Source organism: Atractosteus spatula, chromosome 6 (assembly GCF_055471065.1).
Source record: "Atractosteus spatula isolate fAtrSpa1 chromosome 6, fAtrSpa1.hap1, whole genome shotgun sequence".
Classification (NCBI taxonomy): Eukaryota; Metazoa; Chordata; class Actinopteri; order Semionotiformes; family Lepisosteidae; genus Atractosteus; species Atractosteus spatula.
The window spans coordinates 31,848,598-31,876,406 of record NC_142711.1 but is presented as its reverse complement, the minus strand read 5'-3'; the positions used below and the strand labels follow the sequence as shown (position 1 = coordinate 31,876,406).

Below are 27,809 nucleotides of genomic sequence, written 5' to 3'. Positions count from 1 at the left end.
TATAGGATAGTTGCTTAAAAACATTTCCCAAAATATATTGACCTTTGATTAATTTAAGTAAGCATGCTGATTGATAATTTTAATAACTTAATCTAATGTATTGCATTTTATTAAATGGATAAACAATTATTCCACAGTGGTTTGGTTCGGTGAATATTTGGTCTCTCTATATTTTAACATTTTTAAGTAATCTAAAGTAAACTGTCCTTTTATAATCATGTCCTGGAGTACAGTAATGGATGTTATTGTAATGCTGTTAGCAATAGGAAAAGTAGTAGGCTGGCCCTGGTGTATTAGGTGCAAAAGTTATTAGTCAAGCTCCAAAAAACAGTGAAAGGAATTAATTCTTAAACTTTAAAAAAAAATGTAATTACAGCAAGCCACAGATTGATTAATACATTATACTAAATGGCTATTTGACTCGGCTAGTAAGTTGAGAAGGGTATGGATTCATGAATATGTGTCAAAGTGAGTTCATGACATTATACAGTAGCTGTAACATACAGTATAAGACATAGGTGCAACACACACCTATTTTTTCCATTATTGTAGTTTCTTTTATTGTAAAATATGAACACCACTTCGATCATGAATTACTAAACCAATGAATGAAGAATGCATTATTACTGCAGTGGGTTTCCCATAGCTCAGTAAGATTAATTCAAAATCTCCATTTACAAGAAATGTAATTTAGAAGTGTTTGAAATCTTGATGAACGTCTCAGTAAAAATAAAATGTGAGCACTAAAAACTGATGTATGACTTTTGTGAAATTAAAAATGTATTTTTTTCATAATTACATCACAGATAACATGAGATAAATTATGAAAAATAACATTCATAAATATTTTTAAAAAAAGTTGTAAAGCAGTAATTCATTAAAAAATGAATGTGGAAAATTGACTAATTTTAATCTAAAACTGCAAAAAGGTTGAGCATCTGCACAAATACGACATACTGTACATTTGAATGTGATCCTATATAAAAGCTTTATAAATGATGATCATTCACACAGTGCACCACAGTGCACTGTCTGTGTTATATTCTTTGCAATGATTCCTGTCTAAAAAGGGATTTCCTTCATATTGAAGTCTCCCAGTGACCTTTGTTCACCCTACCTTTTCTACGGTATGGAATACATATTAAGTGAAAGTGGTTTAAGAACACAAATCATTCGGAAATTATATTTTAATACAATGAAAAACAAATTACTAACCAATGAGAGCACCTACTAAAATCCAGCAATATGGAAAAAAAAATTGAAGCTCCAACACTAAACAACAGACAAAAGCTGACTGCAGGCAAGTGAACAAGGTTAGGGGAATGACAGTTCAATAACAGTACTTGGAACCATATACTGTACCTCTTTAAGAATAATATAATTTAAACATATCCATGCTAATACAAAGTACCTGGTATATACAGTATGTTGTTTATGTCACAGTTTAAACACCCTTTGATAATGAGATAATAAGAAAAGCTTATATTTGTAACAACAATGAAAAAAACTGCTCCTTTGGTGGTGACTGTCTTCCTATCCAATGCATTTAATTTTTGCACTTAAATAACATTAAGTAATGGGTTTATTTGACAACAGTAGTATAAAAACGATGTGCAGTAAACACAACCACTTTTCAAAAAGGATTTTGAATTCTTTAATCAACTGCTGAGTTTTAGTATTAGAATTCTGACTTCTACCTAATGTGTCCTATGTACAGTACACCTTCAGTGAATAAATATAATATTCAAGTCACCTGTTCTTAACAAGTTGGTTACAGCTTTAAAAATTAAAGCCATAATAAATCTATGAATGAATTCCAAAAAAGGGGAAAGTAATTAATCTAAATCTCTTTTAAAAGCCATGTCTTAGAGGACCAATCATCAACCCATCTTATAATTGCCATTGTCCAGCAGCAAGAGACAGGTAGCTACAGTATATAAGATTCCCCTTACCTTTAGGTCATCTGTCCAATTTATACTGAAGCAATTACTCAGTCATGTATCACACAGTATCACATTCCACATGCAATATCCAAGCATGTCTCTTCTTTTTCTTTTGTTCTATCTAGATCAATGCAACAATTTCATAAAAAACATATGCCATGCAAGACAATCACTTCAATTCTCATTCTTTTGTTTAGATTGCTGCTGAGTCACATCTACTCCTGTTTTCCAATTATGCTTTAATTGTCTGAAGGGCATAATAACAATCAGTGCAAACACTGACAAGTTGCACTGCATGGATACTAGGTGGCACTCTAAATCATTCTAATTGGTTGTTTTCAAAGCAAAGCCAGCTACAGGCAGTTGATGTTTTGTTTCTATTTCATTATTGGAGATACTTATATTACTGGAGATAACTACTGTGCCTACAGTATACATCAATGGATGAGATATTCCCTGCTAAATTAAAACCACAGACGGAATTCATTTAACAGCATAAAATTGCCACAATGTACAGAAACAGTATATACAGTAGGTATCTTATGTAGTCTGGTGTCATATTAATGTTGTTTGTGATCTGAGTGTCTGTCTAAACACCTGTTACCACATCAGTATCCGAATCAAACTTTTAAGACTGAAGTAATTGAACATGCAACATACAGGCCATTCAATCACAAGAACATCTGAAACACAATCCTTCTTCAGGACTAAGCATATAAAATATATCAAAGGATATTAACACGTATTGTGAAATAAAAATTACGGTGCTGTTTTTGAGAACATCAGAAGTCTCTCGTTTTTTTAATGAACTATGAAAATATGAATAGTTCTGCAAGACATTCAGCTAACCAGGAATCCCAGGATATGACTTGATTTTGCTCAAACATGGAGGAGATGGCTGCAGATGTGATCCTGAGCTATGTTACCATCATATTATAGCACATACAATATGTCAGCTTCTGTTCTATTTCAGATAACATTCACTTCAATGGTGGCTTCTACGTATATATACATTTTTAAACCAATTCATTGTTAATTATTTATAATTTAATATAAAGTGTGCTAGAGATGGGAGTCACTATTTTATCTAGGCTGTTTTACAGAACATTAGTCATTTGCATCATTTAGTTAATTACAGAGACACACATTCTGGATGTGTCCATAAACATTCAAACCTGCAGTCATAGTGACCGGAAAGCTATTGTCTGAAATTCCTCCAATTAGCCTCTTCAGATCAGAAAATCCTTTTTTCCTCCGTATTTAAAGAAGGGGCCTTATTTTTCAAACATAAACTTGCTTCAGGTGACTGTCCTGAAAAAGCCTTAGGTTTCTTTCAGCTGATGTCACATCTCAGACAGGCATTGAAAATGGCTTGGGGAGGTTAGTTACCAGATTGTCGCTCTGGCACCTTCGTGGTCTTTTCTTGCGTTTGACATATCCCAAGACTTTATCTTTAAATACCTACAAAATACATTAAAGTCTTCAGATTTTTTAAAATTCAAATATTATACTGTATAGTGCATATATAATATAACTTGAATAAAAACACTTACATAAAAAGTATTATTACATTAACAGTACAGCAAATGTTAAACAAGAGCATTAAAAAAAGAAAAGTGAAGATTAGAAAGACAATGCAGAATATTACAGTTCATAACTAAGATGCATGTTACCTGAATGGGTGAGGATTTTGTTGTACTGTGATCAGCTCAGATATATTGCATTACATTTTAAAGCAGCTGATTAAATTCTCTCTCATGCACATACTTCAGATATTATTGAATTTCAAAATGATGTAATATTTACATCATAGTTACTTGTTAAACACCCAACCTATGCCATTACCTGCCATTATCATACCTAATTATATGCAGAAGAGATTTTACATTACTTGTGAATTTCCTGCTAAAGAAAGATTACATGGAGGACTAGATGATACACCTTTTTTCAAATAGTCTGATAAGAATAGTGCTAACAATTAGTTTTAACTATCCTTTTCAAAAGGGAGATAACACATTAGTTTAATGTGCAATAGAACAGTTGAAGGTTTAATAGGAACGATAAAAAATATATAAATAATTGTTGATTGTAAAAAAAACTGATACAGTACTGTAATTTAATTTGAATGTTATAACTAATTGTGTTGAGATATGGAAGTTTTCTAGACAAATACATTACTTACTATTTTTAATAGTATAATTCTTATTGCATGTTCTAATGAAATACTGTACCTTTTTATAAATATATTGTAGTAAACTAAGGTCATTTTGACTTTTGTCTTTAAATAGGGGGAGGACCATATTGTTTTGACACTAATGTAGCTCGTAAAAGCTGTAGGAATAATTGATAATTGTCTGTTGCAATTTTTATGAAAAAAGAAGTTATTAAAAATTCTTAAGAATAGAATGGGAAAAAAATTGGAAATTAAGTTTCCCCTTGCTTAAATTGTGAGTGAAGTCCGAGGGATGAAAACATTATTGATGCCTTTTACTGAACACAAACTTCAATATGAAGCATTTTAGATGTTTAGCAAAAGATAAATATATCTGTGAAAGCTTCACATACAATTGTAGGGACATTATTAACCAACTTAAATACATTGATTTGATAGTGAGGTATGTACAGTAGTAAGACATCCTTTGGATAATAATAAATTACAAAACAACACATTTAAGTTCCAGAAAATGATAGCCCTTCTCTTTTTTAACTATTCACATTGTCTGGTATTAAAGATCTAAATTAAATGTCACCTAAATGAAATCTAAAACTATTTGAATGTGAAATTTGTTACAAACAAGAGGAGGCCATTTGGTCCATCAAACTCATTTAGTATTTTATTAGTGAATGTATTCAGTATTTAATATTTGATATTGTGCTTAAACATGAAGAGATGAAGATCATGCATTTCTTACCTCATAAAGATAATCAAATATTTCTAATATTGTTAAAACACTGGCACCAATGAAGAGACCCATCTGACCCCCAATATCACCTGAGGAAGAAAAAAAATAATTGATTCAACAAGTTACTACAGAAAGTGTGTTGGATACAATATACATCTTGGTACAGTTTTCACTTTGTTTCTAAAGTATTTTTTAGAAATTGTTTAAGAAAATGGTGTTTTAGCTATAGTACCTTTGTTATAATTAACTTCAGGGACTGCAATTGAGTCCGTCAGATTGATTCTCAACTTCCAGCTACAATGTTGCAACTCACAGTGTTCATAGGTAAACAAGTAAAGAATATACATTCAAACAACAAGTTTGAGACAACCAGCTCTCTCCATTGTTTTTGTTTGAAAATCAACAGTTCTTTTTTACATATGGAAATGTTCCTTGTCTAATAGTCTAATAGTTCCTTGTCTTTTGATAATTCTTATGTAACTAACATTGACATTACTCTCTCTGAGAACACAGATACAATTCATGCAGTTAAGCTACTGTACATCAGCTGAAGTAAAAACAGGCAAAGAGTGAGATAAATATTTTTCTTGAAGGTACTGTAGGGAAAGTGATTTTGGTCATATAAAGTTTAGAGATATAAAATGCTTAACCTGCTAAACTCCTTTATAAGTAGTCGAAAAAAAGGGCTTTTTTAAAGAGACTTTTTTTAAGGACGAGTTTTGACGGTACTGTTATAACTTAGCTTCTTTACAGCTTCTTTTCTTTTCAGACACCAAGCAATTTGGGCCTAGTAAATACTGGGATGGGAGACCTCCAGTGGAGGTCCACTTTCACCAGGATCAGAATTTCCATATGTTTTTCTTTATATGCATAATAAACAATAAAGTTATAAAACAGGAAATACACACCCACAAAAAAAGGTTTCCCTTCACCCCTCCATCACCACCCCCAAAAAGCAGAGGTACATATATAATAATACATAATCAATACATCTGTAAAATATATACTGTATATACAGTATATACATGAATGTATTATTTCATATTTATATTTCCTAAAGTATAAATATCCTTTCTATCTCAGTTATTAAACTTAATTTACATTAAAGATATATAAAGAATAAAAAAGGATTCTCCCTCTCTTCGATTGTTGAGGCAATTTCTCACTTTTGGTGTTTTTTGCCACCCAAGTGGATGCTGCACTTCAGAAGTGGATGAAGTGGATCCCCTCCTGTTTGAAAAGGTTTGAAATCCTTTGGGCTGAAAGTTATTACTGTATGTTGTTTATAACACTTTTTTTAATCGTATTACCCAAGGAGATGCTGACATTTTTGTGGAGAATGGAAACTTAAACGTTCCCATGCTTGAGGTGGAAATACAGTACAGGATACTGTTCATTATGTTGATAAAAGCACCAGGGCTGTTACATATACTCATACAGTATCTTAGTTACCTACATGAGCTAAGTACAATAACCCCACTTGTAAGTCTGATTCTTCTTTAAATGTTTAAACACAGCTTTGCATTCAAACACAGGCTCTGGGTGTTTAACTGAACTACAACACCAACCACTTGCCACAGACAAGAGTTTCATTAGTTACAGCATGATCAAGTGATTACATTGTAATTGGAATAACAGAAATAATAGAGAGTGATGGTTACAAATACAGTGGATACACTGTAGAGAGATGGAAGAGGTGGAGGTGTAACACTACACAACAAAAAGATTTTTTGGAACAAAGATCTTAACCTAGATGAGTCAGGTATCTCAGAATCTACTTAGGTTTATAGAAAAATGTTCAAAGGGTATAGTGTTATGAATACAAATTATAAATCTGTAATCTGAGAAATTCTATCAACTCTAAATTCTAATTTAGTCATACAAATTGAAATCAGGGATTAACAATATAGTATGTGTAAAAAGTATTAGTTCAAGTTTAATTTTCCTTCTATAGATTGGGAAGAAACATCGGGGACATTAGTAGCTGATTTTGAAAAGTTAGACTAATGGCTCATGATTGTTTTCTTAATATTGATAAACACATTGGTGTGGTTTGAAGTATATTTTGCTGTACTGTAGGTAAAACAAATGCTAAAAATTTTAGAAAAGAAGATTAAAAGATTTTAAAGATTAAAAGAAGAGGAAGGAATTACAGTAGATATACAGTAGGGTGTAATACAATATATATGGATGAATGTCATCTATTTAAATATATTCTGTTTGAAGTACAGGACAGATTCATCCCAAGAGTACGCAAATCAAAAGGAAGAAAACAGTGGTCCAAATCTGTAATGAAAAATACAGAATAAATCAGAAAAGAACAGAATCTAGCTAAAGAACGGGAACTATGAACTATAAGCAGAGGTATAAAAAGAAATATTGTGAAAGGTAAGGTCAAGAGAGACTTTGTGATATTACAATGGTGGATAAAATAAATAACCAATGCCTTTTTATATTGCAATAGGAATAGGACAGTAAAGTGATTAAATGTTTTAGAGTAACTATAACTACAACACTTTTATAATTATGAAAGGTACTGTAAATGGTCAATGTATTAAACTGATATTTTACTTGGGTGTTTACCAAGGACGGAGTCAACAACATGCCTCAGGCTGAGGAAAGGCAGAGTTAAATTTTAATAAAATTATTAAATATTAAATAGTATTATCATATAAGAGGCAAAATTGTTATAGCTACTAGAAGCACTGAAGATTCATCTCCAGGACCCAAGAGGAACAGGTATAGACTATATTTATATTTAAAAACAACACATTATTCAAAGGTCATAAAAAATGCTTCTCACTGTCACTTGAGGTTATAACCCGTTGACTAGAAAATTACTCATATCATTGGCTATTCCTCTCCGGTGATGATAATTGTCTTCAGTCAAAGCCTGACTTTGACTGAAGGCTAAACAGGCTTTGTTTCAGGAGTTATCAGTCACGGTGAGCGGTCTTCATTACTGTCAATACTGACAATTTGAGTAGTAAAGGGCTAGGACTTATTCTTCCAAAATCTGCTCTGCTCGGGGGCCACAGAATTGTCTTTGAGATACTGGAATCTGATCTACAGATCACATGACCAACCCAACTAAATCAGATGCAGATGATCACACCTTAAATGGTTGTGGTGCTTGATTGAGAGACAACGCTAATATGGCATTATTGCATATGTTCTCCCATCTCATATCTCCCATCTCATATCATGCCAGCAGCCATATCACCCTGCAACTCACATCTGGCAACCCACTGAAGCTAAGCAGGTGTGAGCCTGGTCAGTACCTGGATGAGAGACCTCCTGGGGAAAAACTAAGGTTGCTGCTGGAAGAGGTGTTAGTGGGGCCAGCAGGGGGCACTCACCCTGTGGTCCATGTGGGTCCTAATGCCCCAGTATAGTGATGGGGACATTATACTGTAAACAGGTGCCGTCCTTCGGATGAGACGTAAAACCGAGGTCCTGACTCTCTGTGGTCATTAAAAATCCCAGGGCGTTTCTCGAAAAGAGTAGGGGTGTAACCCCAGTGTCCTGGCCACATTTCCCAGTGGCCCTTACCAATCATGGCCTCCTAATAATCCCCATCTATGAATTGGCTTCATTACTCTGTTCTCCTCCCCACTGATAGCTGATGTGCGATGAGTGTTCTGGCGCACTATGGCTGCCGTCGCATCATCCAGGTGGATGCTGCACATTGGTGGTGGTGGAGGGGAGTCCCCATTACCTGTAAAGTGCTTTGAGTGGAGTGTCCAGAAAAGCGCTATATACTGTAAGTGTAAACAATTATTATTATAATTATTATATATTCCACAAGCAACATATACAGTACTGTATATGATTCCCATCATTTCATATGCCTTAGTATAAATGGTAACAGTTGTTTGGACATCAAATTCTGTCAAAACACATACTGTAGTATCACCAGCATACTGAAGTTTGAAGATTTGATTCAGGGATAGTTTAAGTTTAGGACTTGAACCTTTGTAGATTATTTAAGTTAACCACTGATTCATGAAGTAAGCTATACTCCAGCAAGGGGGTTGTATATAATCAAATAGAGCAAGACACTCAAGACACTCAGAAATACTTCAAAAGTCAACTCTTCTTTGATTCCCATGTGGATTTCAAAAGGCTCTGTAATGGACCCATTGCTGCGTATATTGCAGGCATATCAGTTATGCCTGAGTGAGACGAAGCAAGCCCTTTGTTTCCTCAGAAACTGGGTGCATTTCCATGAGGGGCTGCATTCCACCTAGGGTTGTTTGGACTTACACAGGCCAATTGTCCTAGCCTCCTCCGACCAATTCATGAGTTCTTTAGTCATCATACTAGCATACCCTCCTCTGCCACTGAGCCAGTGCTCTGTCATTGAGATTGCTTCCAACTACAGTAATGCGCCCAACAATATTATCCTGCATCACCGAAAGATGATCTGCCTGAATCCGTCTGATAGATTTCCAGTTTGTCCTGAACCTGTTTTGCTTGTCAGCAGCCAATTGCTTTCTCAGCACCAGATGAATGGCACAGTTTCCTGCCAGTAATCCCATAAAAAGGTGTAGCCTCTTGAAAGCTGAGCTCACTTTCCCATCTTGTCTGAACCTGATCTCAATTCTGTCAGTTTCCACCTGTCTTCATTCTGCTTTGGCAATCATCATCAGCCTCCATTCACCAACCCATTCAGCTACCTCTGCCTGCCTCTAACTGTCTCTGTGCCCTCACTGGGTTATTCCACTGGAATTCTTCCTCCTGTCAGCAAGTTTGTTTATTGTTATTTATTAGATTTCTTGGAAGAAGAACAGCAGTAATGAACAAACAGAGCCTATGGTATTGCGTAGGTACACTCTCTGAAAGTTTTTAGAAAAGATTATAAATAATTAAAAAATAAATGTAGTAGGCATTCAAGAAATTAGTTCAAGCTGTGTCAACATGCATAGGCTGCAAAGGAACAAGTAAAGGTTTTTTCCATGCTGAAAAGAGAAGAAAGGAAACACAACATGTCACACCTGAAGAAGGCTACACAGCCGAAATGTCGTGTTTCCTTTCTTCTCTTTTCAGCATGGAATAAACCTTTACTTGTTCCATTCAAGAAATTATTTGGATTAAGAACTAATCAATGGTTAGGAAAATAAGTTGTTGATCATAGATAATCATCTGATTAGGGAAATGTAATTAGCAGAGTACTAAACGGATCTGTACAAGGACCCCTGCTCTTCCTCATTTATATCAATGATCTTGATCATAGTATGGTTAGAGTACTTTAGTAAACTAATTCACAAGTGATACCAAAGTAGAAGCATTAACAAACTCTGTAGAAACTCCAAAGGAAATAAACAAAGATTCCAAGAATGGTGATGTATCTGGCAGATTACATTTAATGTAGTCCAGCATTATATGCAGATATATAAAAAAACTAAACTATAAATATAAAATAGCAAACGTTCAACCTGAAGAAGTTATTTATAAAAAGGGCGTAGATGTTTAACACATCAATTCCATCTTTTAGGTGGAGTAGGTAGGCAGTAAAAAAGCAAGCAGAATGGTAGGATACTTACATTTAATTGTTTAGAAAATTGACATTGAATTGAACTCAAGAGATTATTAAAAATATACAATGCAATTTTTAAGACTTTATTAGAAATACTGTGTTCAATTCAGATCACAATGATACAAAACTATTTCTGGAATTAGGAAAGAATTGCCAGATACAGGACAAAAGAAAATTCACAGAATCAACAGTGAAACACAGAAGACACACATGGAAACTAAGGGGAAGTGTACATACAGAAGGCATTTATTTCCCCGGAGGATTGTGAAAGTATTAAATATGTTACCCTGCCATGTTATTATATCCAATATACTGACTTATTTCAAGAAATGATGACATGAGATCTTAAAATCAGAATCATAGAATCAGCTTTTTGAAACCAAACAAACTAAAGGGGCCACACAGCCTCCTTACATTAGCAAACATGTTCATGTTAATAAATGATGTGGTAATTAGGCCCCAGACGTTTTTATTCATATTGTAGTCTCTAATACACAATATTAAAAAAATACCCACAAAACATAACTAAATTACACCTCTTAAGGAGGTAATGTCAGGATTCTAAACACTGAAAAACCCTTTTGCTTTATATTGAAGTTACTATACAGTATTCAAAATCTGGGATATGAAGTTCCAGATCAAATGAGTTGACAAATATAGTTTAAAATCCAAAGTTTCTTAGGCAAGCATATTTCTCCCATCAGGGAGTTCATTACAGTATTGATGTATTCTGACAGAAAAAAGAATGAAAAATGTAAAAGAGCTGTGTGACTATCTGTGGCTTCAAGGCAACAATCTGACACATGTTTCATTTTGCTTTCTTTCTCAGCGGTTTCCTGACTAATATGAAGAAAGATACAAAACTTACCAAGCAATCCAGCTACTTCATAGGCCTTTTTCTGCTCTATGGTCTCATAATTTAGAGCTTCAAAAAATATATCCAGGACTAATATATTCTCCCTGTAACACACAGAAAGGCAATGAATCTGAAGCAGGAACTCTGCATTAATTTAATTTCCTTACAGAAGGAAAGCAAATATAGAAAGGATTTTCAACATTTCAAATTCAAATGAATGTCAGAGAGCAACACCTCGAAAGTGCATTTACATGGTCAATAGTTTTCACCATGGAAATAAAATTAAGGGTCACTCACAGGCTCACGCTGTAGAAATTACTCACGCAATGTACTGTTCACTCTTGTTGAATTTCTTGGCCAGGTATTTAGCTGAGGCCTTGCTGGGGATTTTCACCATGGAGAGCTCTTTGCCATAACGAGTCATGTTGCAGGGTGTCTGACATACACAATAGTCATTGTCCTTCTCCACCAGAAAATCTAGGGATGTTTCAGTGGAATGTTATTCCAACCTTTAGAGTTACATTTTGAAGAAAATAACAACTATTATCATCATGCGATTTTCTTTTTTGGTTTCATCCAACATGTTTGATATACCTCCTCTGAGAGAATATTTTCTGGTGTAATTTACAGTTTCAGTTTCACAGAGGACACATGGGACACATGGGATTCACAAAACTAGTAGAGGTGTTTGTTGAGAAAATTAGTTTTTTGTTACACTTCAGATGATAATTCAGATTTCGAATTCCATTTTAAACATATTGAAATAAAACAGCAGATAATTTCAAAGCTTTAAAAAATGAAACGAGCATTTTCCTTTCTCACTTTTAAGAGAACACAGACATCTATGCAGCAGTTTGACAAATATCAGCACTTACATTCAGTTATAATTAACAATTCGTGAAACACAATACTAGACAATAAATTGTTTTTACACTAAAAATGTGAATAAAAAAGCATTAATCATATCCACCAAAAGTGACATACAAATGGACTTCATTTGAAAGTATCACTCCATTTCCATAAAATTAAAATAATGACAAATTACAAAGGATTAAATTCTTATACAGTATGCTGATTTGCACAAAAAAAACATTTCTGCATTATTTCTGCCTAAGTTAATTAGATTAATGCATAGCTTGATAGATTGAGTAAGATAACTTAATATATTCTAAAATCAAATGGTGGTATGTTAATTCAAGTTCAACCTAGTCTTTAAATGACAAGACTGAGAAATTAATATTTTATGAAGACCAGGAGTCCCTGGGGTAAAACTAGTTTTACTTTGTAAAAGAGTGTAAAGAGTGATAACATATATTTAAGAAGTGGGGCAAATATCTAAAACAATTATCTTGAGTGTTTTTGAATGTTGCTTAACAATTCAAATCTAGTACACAAGTACTGGAGCACAGATTGTTCATTATGCAGTAACTCTTTGTGTACATATTCTAAATTATTTCAGGTGGGTAGCTGCGTCAGCATGCATAGGCTGCAAGGGAACAAGTAATAGGTTTATTCCATGCTGAAAAGAGAAGAAAGGAAACACAACGTTTTGGCCATGGAGCCTTCTTCAAGTGTGAGCGAAAAATAATATTATTCTAAATTATTAGATACTAAATTAGAATAATAATATTATTATTATATTATTCTAGTTATTTAGATAACTAAATTAGAATAATAATATTTTAAATTATTATTTTGAATAAGAAGGGAAGGACATCATGAGATTCTTACCTAAAGCTGGATCGGCACAATCCTTATACTGCTCAGGTGTGCAAACAACAGAATTTCCTGTGGATCAAAATGGAAATATGTACAGTCAGACTAAACTACTGAGGAATAAAAATCCACCTGTAATTTCTTACATCTTGTACACAACAACAAAACTACAGAATTAAAATTGCTTAACTGTATTCCTGTTACCACTGTATTACTTTTGCATACCATATGATTGCCTGACTCAATCTGAAACTCAGAGAAAGCCACAGAGAATAACAATATATTAAAAATGATCAAAAACTCTAAAAACCCTTAGACAATGTTCTGATCTTCTAATAGTTCAAGCTTAAAAGAAGGGAAGAAACCAAAATACAGAAAAAACATGTCTGAGCAAAGTAAGAACTACAAGAACACCTTAAATCTCCATGAAGACAGGTACAACAAACTGGAATCAAACCTAGCACTCTAAACTGTAAGACAGCAATGCTAACCACAGTGCCACACCATTCATTGCACAGTACTATATAGTACATGTGTCACAAAAACCATGGATCCTCTTTATATATATAAAATACATTTTATCAGTAATACATTTTGCTGCTGACACTAGTGTGTTACAAAAAACTAGCCTGATACTAATACTATTAATGGTGTTAAAATAATTAAAACATAGCATTTGAAATGGGGCTCATAATTAATGTTACTTCTAAAGCTTATTTAAAGATCCTAAATGTGGACCTTTGCCCTGATGTGCAGTACCTGGCATGTGCACCATCCTGCAATTACAATTCTCCAGCAGGTAGCGCGTCTCACAGTCGATGCGACACGCTGTGATGCTGTAGGATGAGAAAAACTCAGAATCCATGGCCGACGATCTGCAGTCTCCCCAGGGGGGAGGGAGGTACATGAGCTGAAAAGCAAATAGGCCACAAACATTCCCTTAAACACAGCACATTATTGTGAACCACATCTAAATTATGAGGACCAGAAAGCTAATTCATTTACTGTCATAAATATCCTTAGTCCAAATAACTCATCTTAGGAAAATGGGCTTTTAATAATGATTAATTACAGGTAGGATTGATAGCTTTGACTATTCTATTCTATTGAACCGAACAATCTGAGACAAGACTTTAAAACCCCAGCACATCAAAGAATTGCAGCACACATTTTTAGAGGACTTATGAGATTTCAGAACTGTACAAAATTTGAAAGCCGCCTGCAAATTGGTAAAGAAGATTGTTTCTTTCGGTATCCGAGATCCTTTGAATTCTGGTTTACATGCAAGACATGGGACATCTGACTAGAATGTTTTTCATTAAACATTAACAAATAATCATTAGAAAATAAGTCTGGAAACTTTTTAACCTATACTATTTTTCTCATGTAACATTAGTTTTTTCCTTACTAAATATTAGTATTTTCCAAATTTTCTTGCAGCTCTATCATATTATTTCTTTCACTTCAATATGTGCATAAAACTAATAGTAATACATTGAATTGTGTAAATAAACCTTTTCCCTTCATTTTCATAACACTCCCTGCTTGGAAAAGTTTAATGTGACACCAAATGAATCCAATATTTGTTTGGTAATTATTGGTAATGTTACAATATTTAAAATAAAAAAATAAAACTGGAAAGAAAGCCCATTACAAACTCAAGACATTATTACATCATTCATAAAAAGCTCACAGAGACAAGCAGACACCATGCAGAAACAGTCACAGATGCCACATAATTCCTGAGAAAGAAGCAGAGCATTGTGGGAAATGGAGACATTTAGAGAAGCACACAACTTTTCGCTGGACACCAGAATCAAGACACAACTTTTAACCTAGAGGGACTTACATTGAAATGGACCTTTACAAACTGTTTTACATATATTTTGCATAATTTCTCTGAGTCAGTACTGAAATAAAAAACACATAAGGTACATTTACTTTATTGCACTAGCTTGATGTTGCGTATCATAGTATACCGGTACTGTATGTAAAACACTAAAGTATATATACAGTATACAGGTATGTATGTTATTCCTAAATAAAGAATAGTGTAAACTTTATATTTATATTCATATACTGAACATCAAAAGAAACATATTTTATTTGTGCATGCATGTTTTGAGAAAACTGTCCATCAGATTTTGGATATTGATTGAATGTTTTGATGCAATTTTGATGAATTGATCATACTGTACATGGCTCATTGTGATACACCTGTGTGCATCTTGTTGCATAAGAACTAAGTCACCTCAGTACTTGATTGAGCACAGGCGATTAGATTATTTAAACTTTGTGTAATATCAAAGCTAGTGAAATTAAAAACAGTGCCTTCACTCCACCTGCATTTTGGAGCAACACCTCAATTGGACTCCAATGGAGTAGAATCCTCATTAAAGATGAATTAAGGTTTTGAGTAGACAACCTTTATTGATGTCGGTGAGTGCAATGTAGATGTGCAAAATAATTGCTAATTATTTTGTGCCCTAGACCGGTCGATGGGGAAATCCACATGGGATATTATTGGCAGGCGTCTTTAGTCAGTACAGAACCTCATTTGCGGTGGTTGTTGGCAGCCTGACTACATGATTCTTCATCAAGCAAGTCTTAGGCTCCTAACAAGTTGCTCTGTATCTATGGGCTCATTATGACAGCATTGTAGAAGGGCAATGCATGTCCTCACGTTGCACCTGCAACAACAGCTTTCTTGTGAGATTTGAATGCAACAGTTATGATATGGATGCCATACCAGCCAAACTTGAGCCCCATAGAAAACATGAATTCAGTGAGGAGTCGGGACAATATGTGGTGTTTAGGGCTCACAGACCAGTGATCAGATTCGTACTTATTCAGACTGAATCCCACAAGATAGCATCTGCAACATGGTGCAAAACATTCATCACAAGTGTTTAGATTTTATTGCTTCCAGCGGTGGACCCACATACTGTACTACTAGATTGTGAATTTCAAAGGTGACCCTCTATTGATTAACCTTATTATAACATTATTAAGCACAGTGAATTTACCTATGTAATGCCTGTTCATAAAGATTACTTTGAAGTTTCTACTTGGTAAATGTTTTTATAATAACTTTAGAAATTTGTTTCAGTTACAAGTGATAATACGTTTATTTTGATGCTCAGTACATAGTATATCTGTATGGTGTATGGAAGTATTCAAAATTAGAATTACTGAAAAGTTTTGCCAACAATTTTTATGGTTAAGAGCAACCTGTATTTCCTCTTTTATTTTTTATACAAGCTAAAGCTGAATTACTTGTCAATTTTAGTCTTCAAAGTTCATTCACATTTTTTTCATTAAGTCATTCATTTCATCCAATTCATTTTCTTTTCAAGCCAAAAAATTAGAACATTAGCTATTCCACTGTCTTTGTAATGCAAATCTTATTGGAGTATGCTGAATCATTAAAGCCACATTATCAATGGCTTCCATCCATTTAAGTGAAACAAACATTTAATGCTTTTGTCAGGATATGGCTATACAGAGGTGCAAAGAAAATAAGATATTCATGAGATCTTTGAAGCACATGGACTATGAAGCATTTGCTGAATACACTATTAAGGTTTTGAGCCCACAGCAGTGACTTTAACACAATTGCAATATAATGTAAAATATGAGATACAAAGTTGTCTGAAGTACATAAAATAAAAAATGTAGTGACAAAACAGCCACAGATTCTGCAGAGATCACTTTTCACATTCGTAAAATTATGCCTTTTCCAACTTCATTGTTTTAGATTATTTGTTACTTATCTATGAAAAAGGTTGTAAGAATCCTCTTTAACAATCCTCTAAGGATGATAACCAAAGTGATTTGCATGCACTGAGTGAAGACACATAGTGTCAAAGTGTCTAGAACAGACTGACTGGATGGCCAAAGGCACCACTTAATTTTCATGTTTCAATTCCTACTTTATTAAAAAATGCCAAACATTCTTCAGTGCAATTTGCAGTGGTGAGAAAACAAAATAAATTTATCCCAGAACAAGGAATAAATTGCCTTTAGGATGCAATGTAACATGAAAATATTTGTGTGGTGGATTTTAAAGATTCTAAACATAGCTGTAGTTGTACAGATACACCCCAGTGCATATTACCTAGAAATTCTTCCAATGTTAACTTTAAATCCCATACAAAATGTTTTACTTAATTTTATTGAAGGTAAAAAGGTAATTGCTCAAACTAAACACTTGTATGGGTGAATAAAGTTAAATATCACCAAAAACTACAAAGAAAAATCAAAAACTAAAGTATGTTAATTTCATAAGTAATTGCTGTTTTACCTAAATTAGTTCAGATACATGAGAAAGACAAGTAAAGCAGTTATGTAAAATAGTGTTTCAGGATAAATATCTGATCTACCCCTGTCAGGTAGTGGATTTTAAGAAAAGAGTTAACCACGTAGAACAAGTGGTTTTCTAATTAATGTGGGGATAAAGTTGTATAAATGAAGAAGAAGAGTATACAAATTTTAAAGATGCTGAATGTCCATTTGACCACGGAGAAGTTAATTATTCACAAATTATTAAAAAGTTGAAGGTGGATCATCATATCACTCACACACTGCCCGGTTCAGGCTGTCCCTTGAAATGCAGTAACTAGGCAATGGCTATGGATTAGCTATGGATGCCAACATGAGGCCAATGGTGACTTTGAAGGTAGCTACTGTACATCTTCATTGGCTGAGATGGGAGAAATGTGTACAAGTAACAATATCCCATAACTCCACATAGTGGCCTATATTGCACAGTGGTAAGAAGGAAGCCATTACTGAAAGAGCAAGACATGAACTGTAAGTGATAAATGCAAACATATTCTCAAATATGATGTCAGACAAAACACACTTGAAACATTTTTGTCTGAATTCATAATGTTATATATACTGTAGCAGAAACCAAACACAGAATCACCCACTGAACATCATTTCTACAGTAAAGCATGATGATGGAGGTATTATTTTATGAGACTGCTTCTTATTAACATGGGATTGAAAAACATTGTGGGGAAAATGGATGAAGGAAAAATGCTGGCAAACCTATTTCACTCTATTGAAGACCTAAAATTGAGAGAATAATTCACCTTTCAGCAGGACCAATGACTCAAAACACATGGCAAAGCTACACTGGAATGGTTAAATAACCAGAAAGTACAGTATATCTTCTTGACTGGTCCACTCAAAGTCATGATTTTGAATCTGATAGAAAATCAACGATCCCTAACGAACTTGACAGAGATTCATTAAGGTTGCAAAGAAGAATGGGTGTGAATTGCACCATATCAATGTGCAAAGTTTGTAGAGATGTATTGTATACAAAAGACTTGCAGCTGTAATTGATGACAAAAATGCTTCTACCAAATATTGACTCAGAGGTCTTAATACTTGTGTAATCTATACATTTCATATTTTGATTTTTCTTGGGTTTTTTCTGACATTTAACTTTGTTCACCAATAAGTGTTCAGTTTTAATTTAAGTTTTAATTTAAATATTCCACTTACATTTTTTGTATATATAATTTGTAATTCAACAATTTGGGACATCATTGGAAGGAAATGAATAGTTCTGCAAGGCACTATGTGTATAGTAGATGAGATTGTTTTATAAATTTTCCCTGAAAACACAGATTGTCTCTCTTCCATGCTATCCTTTATAGCAAAGTAATTAAAATATAGAAAGTCATATTTTTATCTCAGACAAAAACATGACGTTTTCATTTCACTGGCTTCACAGTGTACTTGGACATATTTTATCAATCAAAGCTGGAGGGAAATTACACTTTTTACTGACACTAGTGTATTTATCTCTTTTCTATTACAATTACAGTATAGTCATGGGATACTCAGCCAACTCAGATAGTCAGTAATCAAGCAGGAGCTTCAATATGTCTTATGCTAACAAATGTAGCTAACTCAGTTATATTTATATCAACAAGCTGAATCTGCAGTGAGAGTAATTTAACATTACAACACCATTCTATGAAATAGCAGACACTGAAATTTCATGAGCTCTCGGGAATCATGGCACAGCCACAGTAATAATCAGATAATCTGATTTTTTGTAATATTTTTTTACATCTAATACTTAAACAGCATCCACAGCTCCAAGTCTTCCTAAAGTAATTCTCTGTTTATTGGTTAACTGAACAGAGTAGATATTTATCTTTAGATTCTATTAGCAGTAGCTGGTATAAAATTATTGGTTGCCATAATTGATACATGAAGACAATAAATAATATATAACCTAAGAAATAAAGCCCTCTGAATTGTGTGAAAAGCACCAGAAGGTGATTATCCTAAGAGCTGTTTTTGCTTTGACCAGTACAAGAATCGTTGCCTCTGATAAACAGTATAGCTGCCAACCGACAATTACCTTTGCTAGGTATCCTTAAAATGATTTTTGAAAATCAATCAAATCCACCCTATGTGAGAAATGGATAGATGCATCACATTTAAAGCTTCATATACAGAAATAATCATGTTACTACCTCTAATGGCTTACTTTTTGAAGTCCTAACAGTAAGCCATACTAGCTGAAACAAAGACATCACTATAAAGGCTAAGCTGATCCGCTGAAGTGAGAAGATCCTGTATATATATACTGTACACCTACCCATTGCACTTGATGGGTCAAGGCAACCCATTTGTGACCTTCTCTGGAGCTCCTGAGTCATTCAGGTGACAAAATATCCACAATGCTTGCATATGGCCCCACAAATGTGACATTCTTTAGCAAAGAGAAAAGTCTTGAAACCCCACAATGCTGCTGTGTAGGATTTTCATCTCCAGTGCACAAAAGCTATTCACCCCCTTTCAACAATGTCCCATAATAATAATAATAATAATAATAATAATAATAATAATAATAATAATAATAATTACAAATTCTAAACTTAAGAAATAATCAATTTTTAAAGTTAACATTTTAATCGAAAACTGACACATCAAGCTGAATAGTTTTACGGGTAAAAATAGTTACGTGTTAGCAAAAACTGCAAAGAAAACTCCAAATCTAAAATATGTAGTTCAGGTGGGTAGCTGCGTCAGCATGCGTAGGCTGCAAAGGAACAAGTAATAGGTTTATTCCATGCTGAAAAAAAGAAGAAAGAGAACACAACGTTTCGGCCGAAACGTTGTGTTCTCTTTCTTCTTTTTTTCAGCATGGAATAAACCTATTACTTGTTCCTTTGCAAATCTAAAATATGTTGCTTGTGTACAGTTGTATTCATCCCCTAAGCCAATACACTGTGGAAACACTTCTTTACGTTCTTCACAACAAAAAACTCAAGAAGACCATTCACTTCACTGCATGCCAATATTTTTTTCTATTGCTTCTGATATAATAATAAGAGCAGGAATCTCTTCAACTTTGAACCTAAATTATCCAAGGATTTTTGCAATATCCACAAGTGATATAGAAATGTCCTAGTTTAAAAACACAAGCTGTGATGAGAAGTCTTGAAGAAACAAAAAGCTCTTTCACACCAAAGTAATATGAGGCTAACAGCATTGCAGAAGAAACTGAATATGCTGTAGTTTGAAATGATACACAGTAAAGACTCTCTATAGAACTACCTAAAATACTGAAAGGTTAATAGGCCTAATGGCCACAAGAACAAGATCATTTAATGATATATTTAATATCATGAACAAGCTGTTAACTGACCCTATGCCACAGCAAAAACTATCAAGCAAAATGTATCACTTGAGGTTTTTTCAGGATAGTAGCATTGCATGTAAAAATGTACAATATGCACACAACAAATGTGATTAAACATCTAAAGACCAATCTTAACTGGATATACCAGAAAGCTTGAAGTGTGGGGTTAGCATTGCCACAATCCCCACTGAATTGGATCTTTAAGAGGTGGATAAAAGGCCTGAATTTGCAATGTAAAAGCCATGATCAAATAAGGATTCTAGACATCTAAGGTAGTCTTACACATTATAATTGCTTGAGTCTAGATAGAAAAAGTCTTGGCCCCATTTGAAATATCTCAAGACTGACATACAATATGGTTCTTCTGCACTGTAGAGATGTATTACCACCAGTTATAAAAGCAATCAAAAATTGTAGACAAAGATTAATCAATAATGTAGTGAGGGTAAATAATTAAAGTTGGGATTCCAAAAGCCTAATGCAAAAACACATTTTCAAAACCTAAATACCCCCATGATCTGTTGGGTAGTTCGTTAATAGACAACACTTCCCGGTATGGGTTCTCAGCTGGAATCTTTTTGATCGGCATTACATTGTGTTACATGAAGACATGAAAGTATCCATCAAAGCTGCCAGATTTTGAACACCTGATGTTACAAAGTGAAAGATTATGCATCTAACCACTACTTTGGCAGAGATCATATAGCTATTATTAAATATTCACACTAAAAGTCATGCGTAACCAACTTTTAATTTGATGTTTATATTAAGTAGTAGTTTTGCTTTTGCATTTTAAAATTTAACTCTTTTAAAGTGAAGTCGGTCAATTGTAAGCTTGAAGAATGCACAGTGCCTCACCCCAGACAGAGGACAACTCCACCATTCCTAAAGACTGACTCCCCTGATACGGCAAAGTTTTACACTGTAGATTTCAGAGGGGGATGACGTAACTTCTGTAACTGGCTCAGCACCTCAGCCCTGTTACACAAAGAAGGATCTTTTTGACAGCTTCAAACATAACCAAGATCTTAAAATACTTTAAACGTTTCTTTTGCCTTAAATATGTTGCCTCATCCATTTTTCATATGTTGTTAGAATTAGATATTATTTCCATACTTTTCCATTTTTATTCCAGCTGACAAACATTGCTTTAACCAGCACCGTTCTCTCCTTTAACAAGGTGGGTCCCATTCTGAGACAATAATTCAATTTTATTTGCAGATGTAAAGGAGATTGTTTCTCACTCAGAAACATAGTTGAAAAAAATTTGATAGAATTTCAGTATATTGTTCCACCAACAAAGAAGCATTCAGTTTGTTTTACCTTAGTGAGGCAGGAGAAAACTCAATTTCCTCCTGGCATTCAATTCAAACATAAAACCATGCTAGAGTGTTCCCAGATGTCTACCTCTCTCAAATATATCCTTATTACTGCAATAAATGGTCATTGAACCATTGATATTTTAAAAATTAAAAGCACCCTACAACATTTACAGTATACCAAAATAACTTAGGTACAGCAAGAGTTGACAGCTGCTCATGCATGCTTTCACTGACACTGCAAGATGCCAGAGAGAAGCGAGAAACTTAAGAAAGAGCTCGTTCAGTGACGGAAAACAAGAAGCAGACAGCAGATATGCGCTCTCCCTCTAAATAGGTCATTTATGGTGACAGCAACGGACGATGAAAGCAGAGGTGACTGGTAAAGCCACAAACACAGTGACATTCCAGCAAGGGAGAATTACATTGCAGCATGCAGCAAACCTGGCTGGTAGGTACGCTACCCGCTGCTCTTGGGTGGAAACAAATGTTTGGAAGCCAGGGGCGACCCCAAAACCCAGCTCATGAATGAAGGGCGGCTCTGACTGGGTATGAATCTGCACCTTCACTCCGGCCTCATAGGATGTTTCGTCTGGGGAAATGAGCGAACACATTGAACAAATAAACACACAAACAGAAGGAATGGACAATAAGAAAATGTTGAAATCAGATGTAGTAATCTTTTGGTGCCCATATTACAACAGAACTAGTTAATTGCACATTCTTAATTCACACAATGAAAAACACAATGCAAAACTCTTTGATAACATTATCACTGAATTGTACATCGGCAGTTTCACCAATATATTGTATCAATAAATAATATGCAAAAAATACATGCTTTAAAGTATGCGCCACAAATCTTGAAATTCTAACAATTGGGTTAGAACAATTCTAACAATTGGTTCTGACCCAATCTCATTGATAAATGTTTTGACAAAACCAAAAGTAACAAGTTGTGAAGCTGTGAGTTCAGTCTATGGTTGTTGTGAAATCGCAGGCTTTGTAATAGTACTTCTATTGTACCTTTTCTACAGTTGTATATTCAGTGTTGTCTGAGGTATTTTTATTATTTCTCCAAATAATATACTGCATAAAGTTTGGAAAGCTACTTATTATTTCCAAAACATCTTCTGCATTGCATCTCACAAGCTTTTGAATTGGTTATGTCAGTGCAAAAATATTCACCTTTCTCCGTATACACCTTTCATTAAATGAGGGTGTACCATGGTGCTACTAAACAGAAATTCCGCTCTACAGTATGTTACTTTGCTGTAATTTAAGTAAGTATGATGGATTACAGTTTTAAAGGGTAGGAATCTGTTTTCAATTATTTGAAGCTCCATTGACATCACAATCTCTAACACAGTGTTCTGATCAGAATAAACTATAACATATTTGTCCCTTTTGTAGCTCACTGCTGATATCTACAGCGAGTATGATCTGAATACAAGTACTTTGGTTTTGATGCCAGCAGTAAGTAAATTGAAGATTGCTGGTGTTTTACACAGAAGCTTAATACATTAGAAGCATGTGTTGCACTGCTGTTATCAAGAATTTTCCAAAGAATGATGGCACATTAGCAAGTTCTTTGCATGGAGGCTTCAAATCATTCTTGTGTCTTTCATCACAAAATGAGAATGTGCAATTATTAATACCTCTGTTGATGCTTCAGTACTGATACTGTACATAAAACTTTAAGTACAAGAATATGCATGTACTGTACACACATAACTGTGATAAATTGATAATAATTATAGGTTTTTGACTGATATATCTTAACCCTCTGGTATGAGCCTTTAGCGTCATGCCATTTCATCTATTGTTAGTACAGGCTTTTAAAATTGTCTTATAAATTTTGCATTTGAAAGTTATGTACAGTATGGTAACTAAATAATCATGAATAATAGTGAAGTGGAAAAATCATCTACTTACTTTGGTTGTACACTGAAGTGAATGCGTTTTCTAAAAAATGCCTAAGATATTGTAAAATATACTGATGGAAGAAAGAAACAACATTTTCTGGAATGAGAATAATATAGTTATAGCTTATGTACTTTCACAGTACAGCTTGTGCAGTGAGGCATTGCAACTTGCCAATCACACGAAAGCTCGTTAGATCACCTTTAAAAAGACCTTAATTTAAAGCTTAGGTCACTGCAAGAAAAAGGTCACACTTAGTCAGTTTTCTGTGCATTCCATAATGTCTTGGATTTCACCAGAAGCAAGGGAGAGAGCCATTGGCATGCTGCAGGCAGGCATGTCATGTGCCAGCATTGCCAGACACTATGGAGTAAGACACTCCACTGTGTCCCGACTGCAGAGAATATTTCAGCAGTCTGGCTATCCAACATGCAGTCACCCTTGAGTGACAACATCAGAGCAGGACCAACACATCAGACTGGTCCATCTGAGAGATCGTTTCAGAGCTGCCACCCATACTGCTACAGGACAGTGAGGCTCCATGCTGCTGGCCTTAGAGCAAGGTGACCTGTCAAAGACCCTCTGTTCACACCTCCTAGATGTCACACCCGACTGGCTTGGGCCAGACAGAGGCTGCGATGGACTCGTCAGCAGTGGCATCAGGTCCTCTTCACGCATGCAGACGGGAAGGCCAGTGTGTGGAGGAGGTGGTGTTGCGTTTCTTTTTTCCATCAGTATATATGATTTAAGCAAGAATGCACCAATCTCAGCATTAGGTACAGATTAATAATGTGAGAAGTATTTTAAAAGTAATTGGCATATGCATGTGGCTTCTCATGTATGTGTGTACAGTATGTACCCTGTAATAATCTGGGGTGCCAGTTACAGTGTAGGTCCACTTAGCACCCTGGAAATGTTTAGATGGATGTTATCTATGTGGTTGGACTGCTATTATGCAAAATGAAATATGCAAATTCATATTAAGTATTACATTGCATGGTGGCTGCCATCAATGCAGTTGTAATTGCCTTCTCTGCATTATTAATTAGAAATGATTCTAGGACATTATTTGTCTTGTTAAAATGGCATAATGCATGGAAGGTGTATTTTAACAGAGAGTGGTAAATGAATTTCTCACAAAGAAGAACGAGACAACTGTGACCATCCAATAAAGCGCTGTAAATGGGGATGACTCATTGAAGAGATACAGGAAAGGAGAAAGTAGCATTGTCTGGGAGCCCCGGTACATCAGAAAAGACTGCAATCACTGAGCTAGCTGATAATGTTTTCACACACAAGACCACTTTGTTCTTTCACGGCTAGCATTGCTAATGACAGTATATCCATCTGGTACTACCGGAAATGTGTTGAGGGAAGAATCCATATAGTTCCTGAATGCCTTGTATAATATTTCCCCCTTTACTAAGGGACATCTACTGCAATTGAACAAATTATTGTTTTAAAGGAACAGGTGTTTGAAAAAAATGATTGACAAAAACAACCGCTATTTATCTAAATACTGAAAAGGAGGGAATATAGTAGTAGCCTGAAATAAAGTATTTTATTTGATATGTGTCTATGAGAATATCTTGCTGAGAAACAAATGAAAGCACAGAAAGATTGATTCGAAAAACCAAAGTACATGAATTCCCCATTAAATACATAGGATTAGCTTTGCTGAATGCTAAAGCAGCGAATTTAAAAAATTAGTTTATGACTGATATTAGATTGCTTACTTGGAAATACAATTTTTAATTCCCATAGATTTTCTCTATGGGAGCAGCAGCAAGGCGTGGCAGTTAGGGTTCAGGAACCATAATGTTAAAGTTATGGAGTCTAATCTCAGATGGGGTGTTGTTTTTGTACTTTTAAGCAAAATACATCACTTAGACCTTTTAGAGTGTGTGAGGCCCCTTTTCAATGTCCAAACTTTTTTGCAGACCATCATATGCTATTTGCTTTTTTTACACTCTCTTTTAAATTCAAAACCACCAAAATAACAAATATATACAGTATAAGTTGAATAATTGCAGTCAGTAATCATTTACAGTGTCTATGACTTACAGTATGTTATGTGAAGTTCATCCTTCTTGTTAATTAATACTTCATTTTCTTAACAAATATACTGTATTTGCGAAACACAGCTGTGCATGTGTGTGAATTGATGTACATTACGTAATATATTTAATGAGATGGATGGTGCTCTTGCACTGACTTTATAGATGGGGAGTCAGGTTAGAGTGTTGACAGTTTAAAATCTGATTTCACATCATTTTCCATGGACATTCTGTAGGAGCTTTGCGGTCATCTAGGGTTCACTGACCAAAATTGCCATATACTGCTTTAATAAAATATCTATGTGTGGTTGCTAAATTAAGTTTATTTGGAGTAGCACCAAATAAACAATAAAACAATAACATGTAACAGTTTACATCTGCCTGTTTGCTTTATAGTGTGATTTAAGAAACTTATGATGCAACCATAGATTACTTTATTACCATTTTTACTGTACAGTATTAATAATGTTATACCAAGTAAATGTTCAAGTGTGGAGTTACATCTGTGTGCATTGCTCGCAAAGGAGCAAATAATCTTTATTTCAAGCTCACATACTCGTAAATATTTCTCTGTGCATTGAACACATACAGTAATACTTTATATGTGTAGTATCACAGAGGCTACTGTATGTAAAACTGCAGACACCATGGATTTTTAATGGCACTTATAATTCTGTGTGTACATTTCCCACAGTAAATTTACACACATAGCAGAAATATACTCTGTCTCCATCTGGCCCTGAATGACGTACAATGTATGGTTGCAGTTACTTTTCTCCTGTGTGAAGGAGGCTTATTTGTAAATATAGTTAATAAAATAGTTAACACACAAAACAGACATAATATCTAGCATTTGTTTGTTTGAAAAAAAGTCAGAAAGATATTTCATGTTGCTTAGTTTATAAATTATTTAATCACTGTGTCTATCCCATCTTTATATGCTGCAGTGTTTGTTGTTGTCAAGGAGATTTTTTTCAGACCTTCTGAGTGACTCAACTGGTAACAGTCCAAAGCAGTGACACAAAACTGGGTGGGTGTTCTTGATGTAGGGATTGTGGAATTAGAACACCAAGGCAGTAGTGCAGGTAGTACAAATATCAATTGTTATTTGCAGTAGAAGGAAAATAATTAAAATACACAATATGTAACATACAAGCTTAAGTTCATTTACTTCAGTGAAAATATTAAGTTTTCTTAGTCTTACCTATTTTCATTGTTTTCCTACCGTTCTGTTGCCAATTAGAACAATATGGGAGTGATTCCAGATCTTAGGAAACAAAACTGAACAAGATACTGCTGGCAGCAGTGCTACTCCAACATTTTATAGCAGTCATAATTCACTGAACTTGTTTACTATTTTATGACAAAAGAATTGCCTGTCACTCCATCTGTACAAAGCTATTTCCATATTTCAGACAGTGCCAAATAAAATTGTGGCAGTTAACTTTCTTGAGACTAATGAAACATCTTGAAAAAAAAATTTTTTTGAGGCAAGAGGAAAGGAGAAGATATTCTTCATGGTAAACATGTTTGCACGGACATTTGCTTCTTTTTCACTGAAAAATCTCACAAAAACATTTTCTTTTTAAAAGTATTAACTCTACTTGATAACAGATGACACATTCCAAAATAAAAGGATTTTAAAGTTTTGCACTTCCACTGGCAAATTAAAAGAATACTATTAGACTAATAAAGAAAATATTGAATGAGTTCATGCACAACAAATATTTATTTTTCTGGTAGAATGATAGTTGATTGCTATTATGTAGTGAAAATATAAATGAAGAGAAGAATGCATACACAAAAAGCCTAAAGAATGTGAATGCCTATCACACAGAATTACAAGAAGCTCAACATATTAAGCTGTAGGAGAATATT

General features: G+C 34.3%; 1 protein-coding gene across 1 annotated transcript in view; it reads right to left on the bottom strand.

The window, feature by feature from the left end:
* asic1c (acid-sensing (proton-gated) ion channel 1c) overlaps positions 1-27,809 on the bottom strand; it is a 77,198-nt gene that overhangs the window by 18,895 nt on the left and 30,494 nt on the right. Inside the window, exons 4-9 of the mRNA XM_088918143.1 lie at positions 13,717-13,867; positions 12,973-13,029; positions 11,565-11,718; positions 11,254-11,345; positions 4,856-4,935; positions 3,333-3,404 (exon numbers count right to left, since the gene is read on the bottom strand). Of these exons, the coding sequence (XP_088774269.1) occupies positions 3,333-3,404; positions 4,856-4,935; positions 11,254-11,345; positions 11,565-11,718; positions 12,973-13,029; positions 13,717-13,867 (606 nt within the window). The remainder of the gene's footprint in view (positions 1-3,332; positions 3,405-4,855; positions 4,936-11,253; positions 11,346-11,564; positions 11,719-12,972; positions 13,030-13,716; positions 13,868-27,809) is intronic.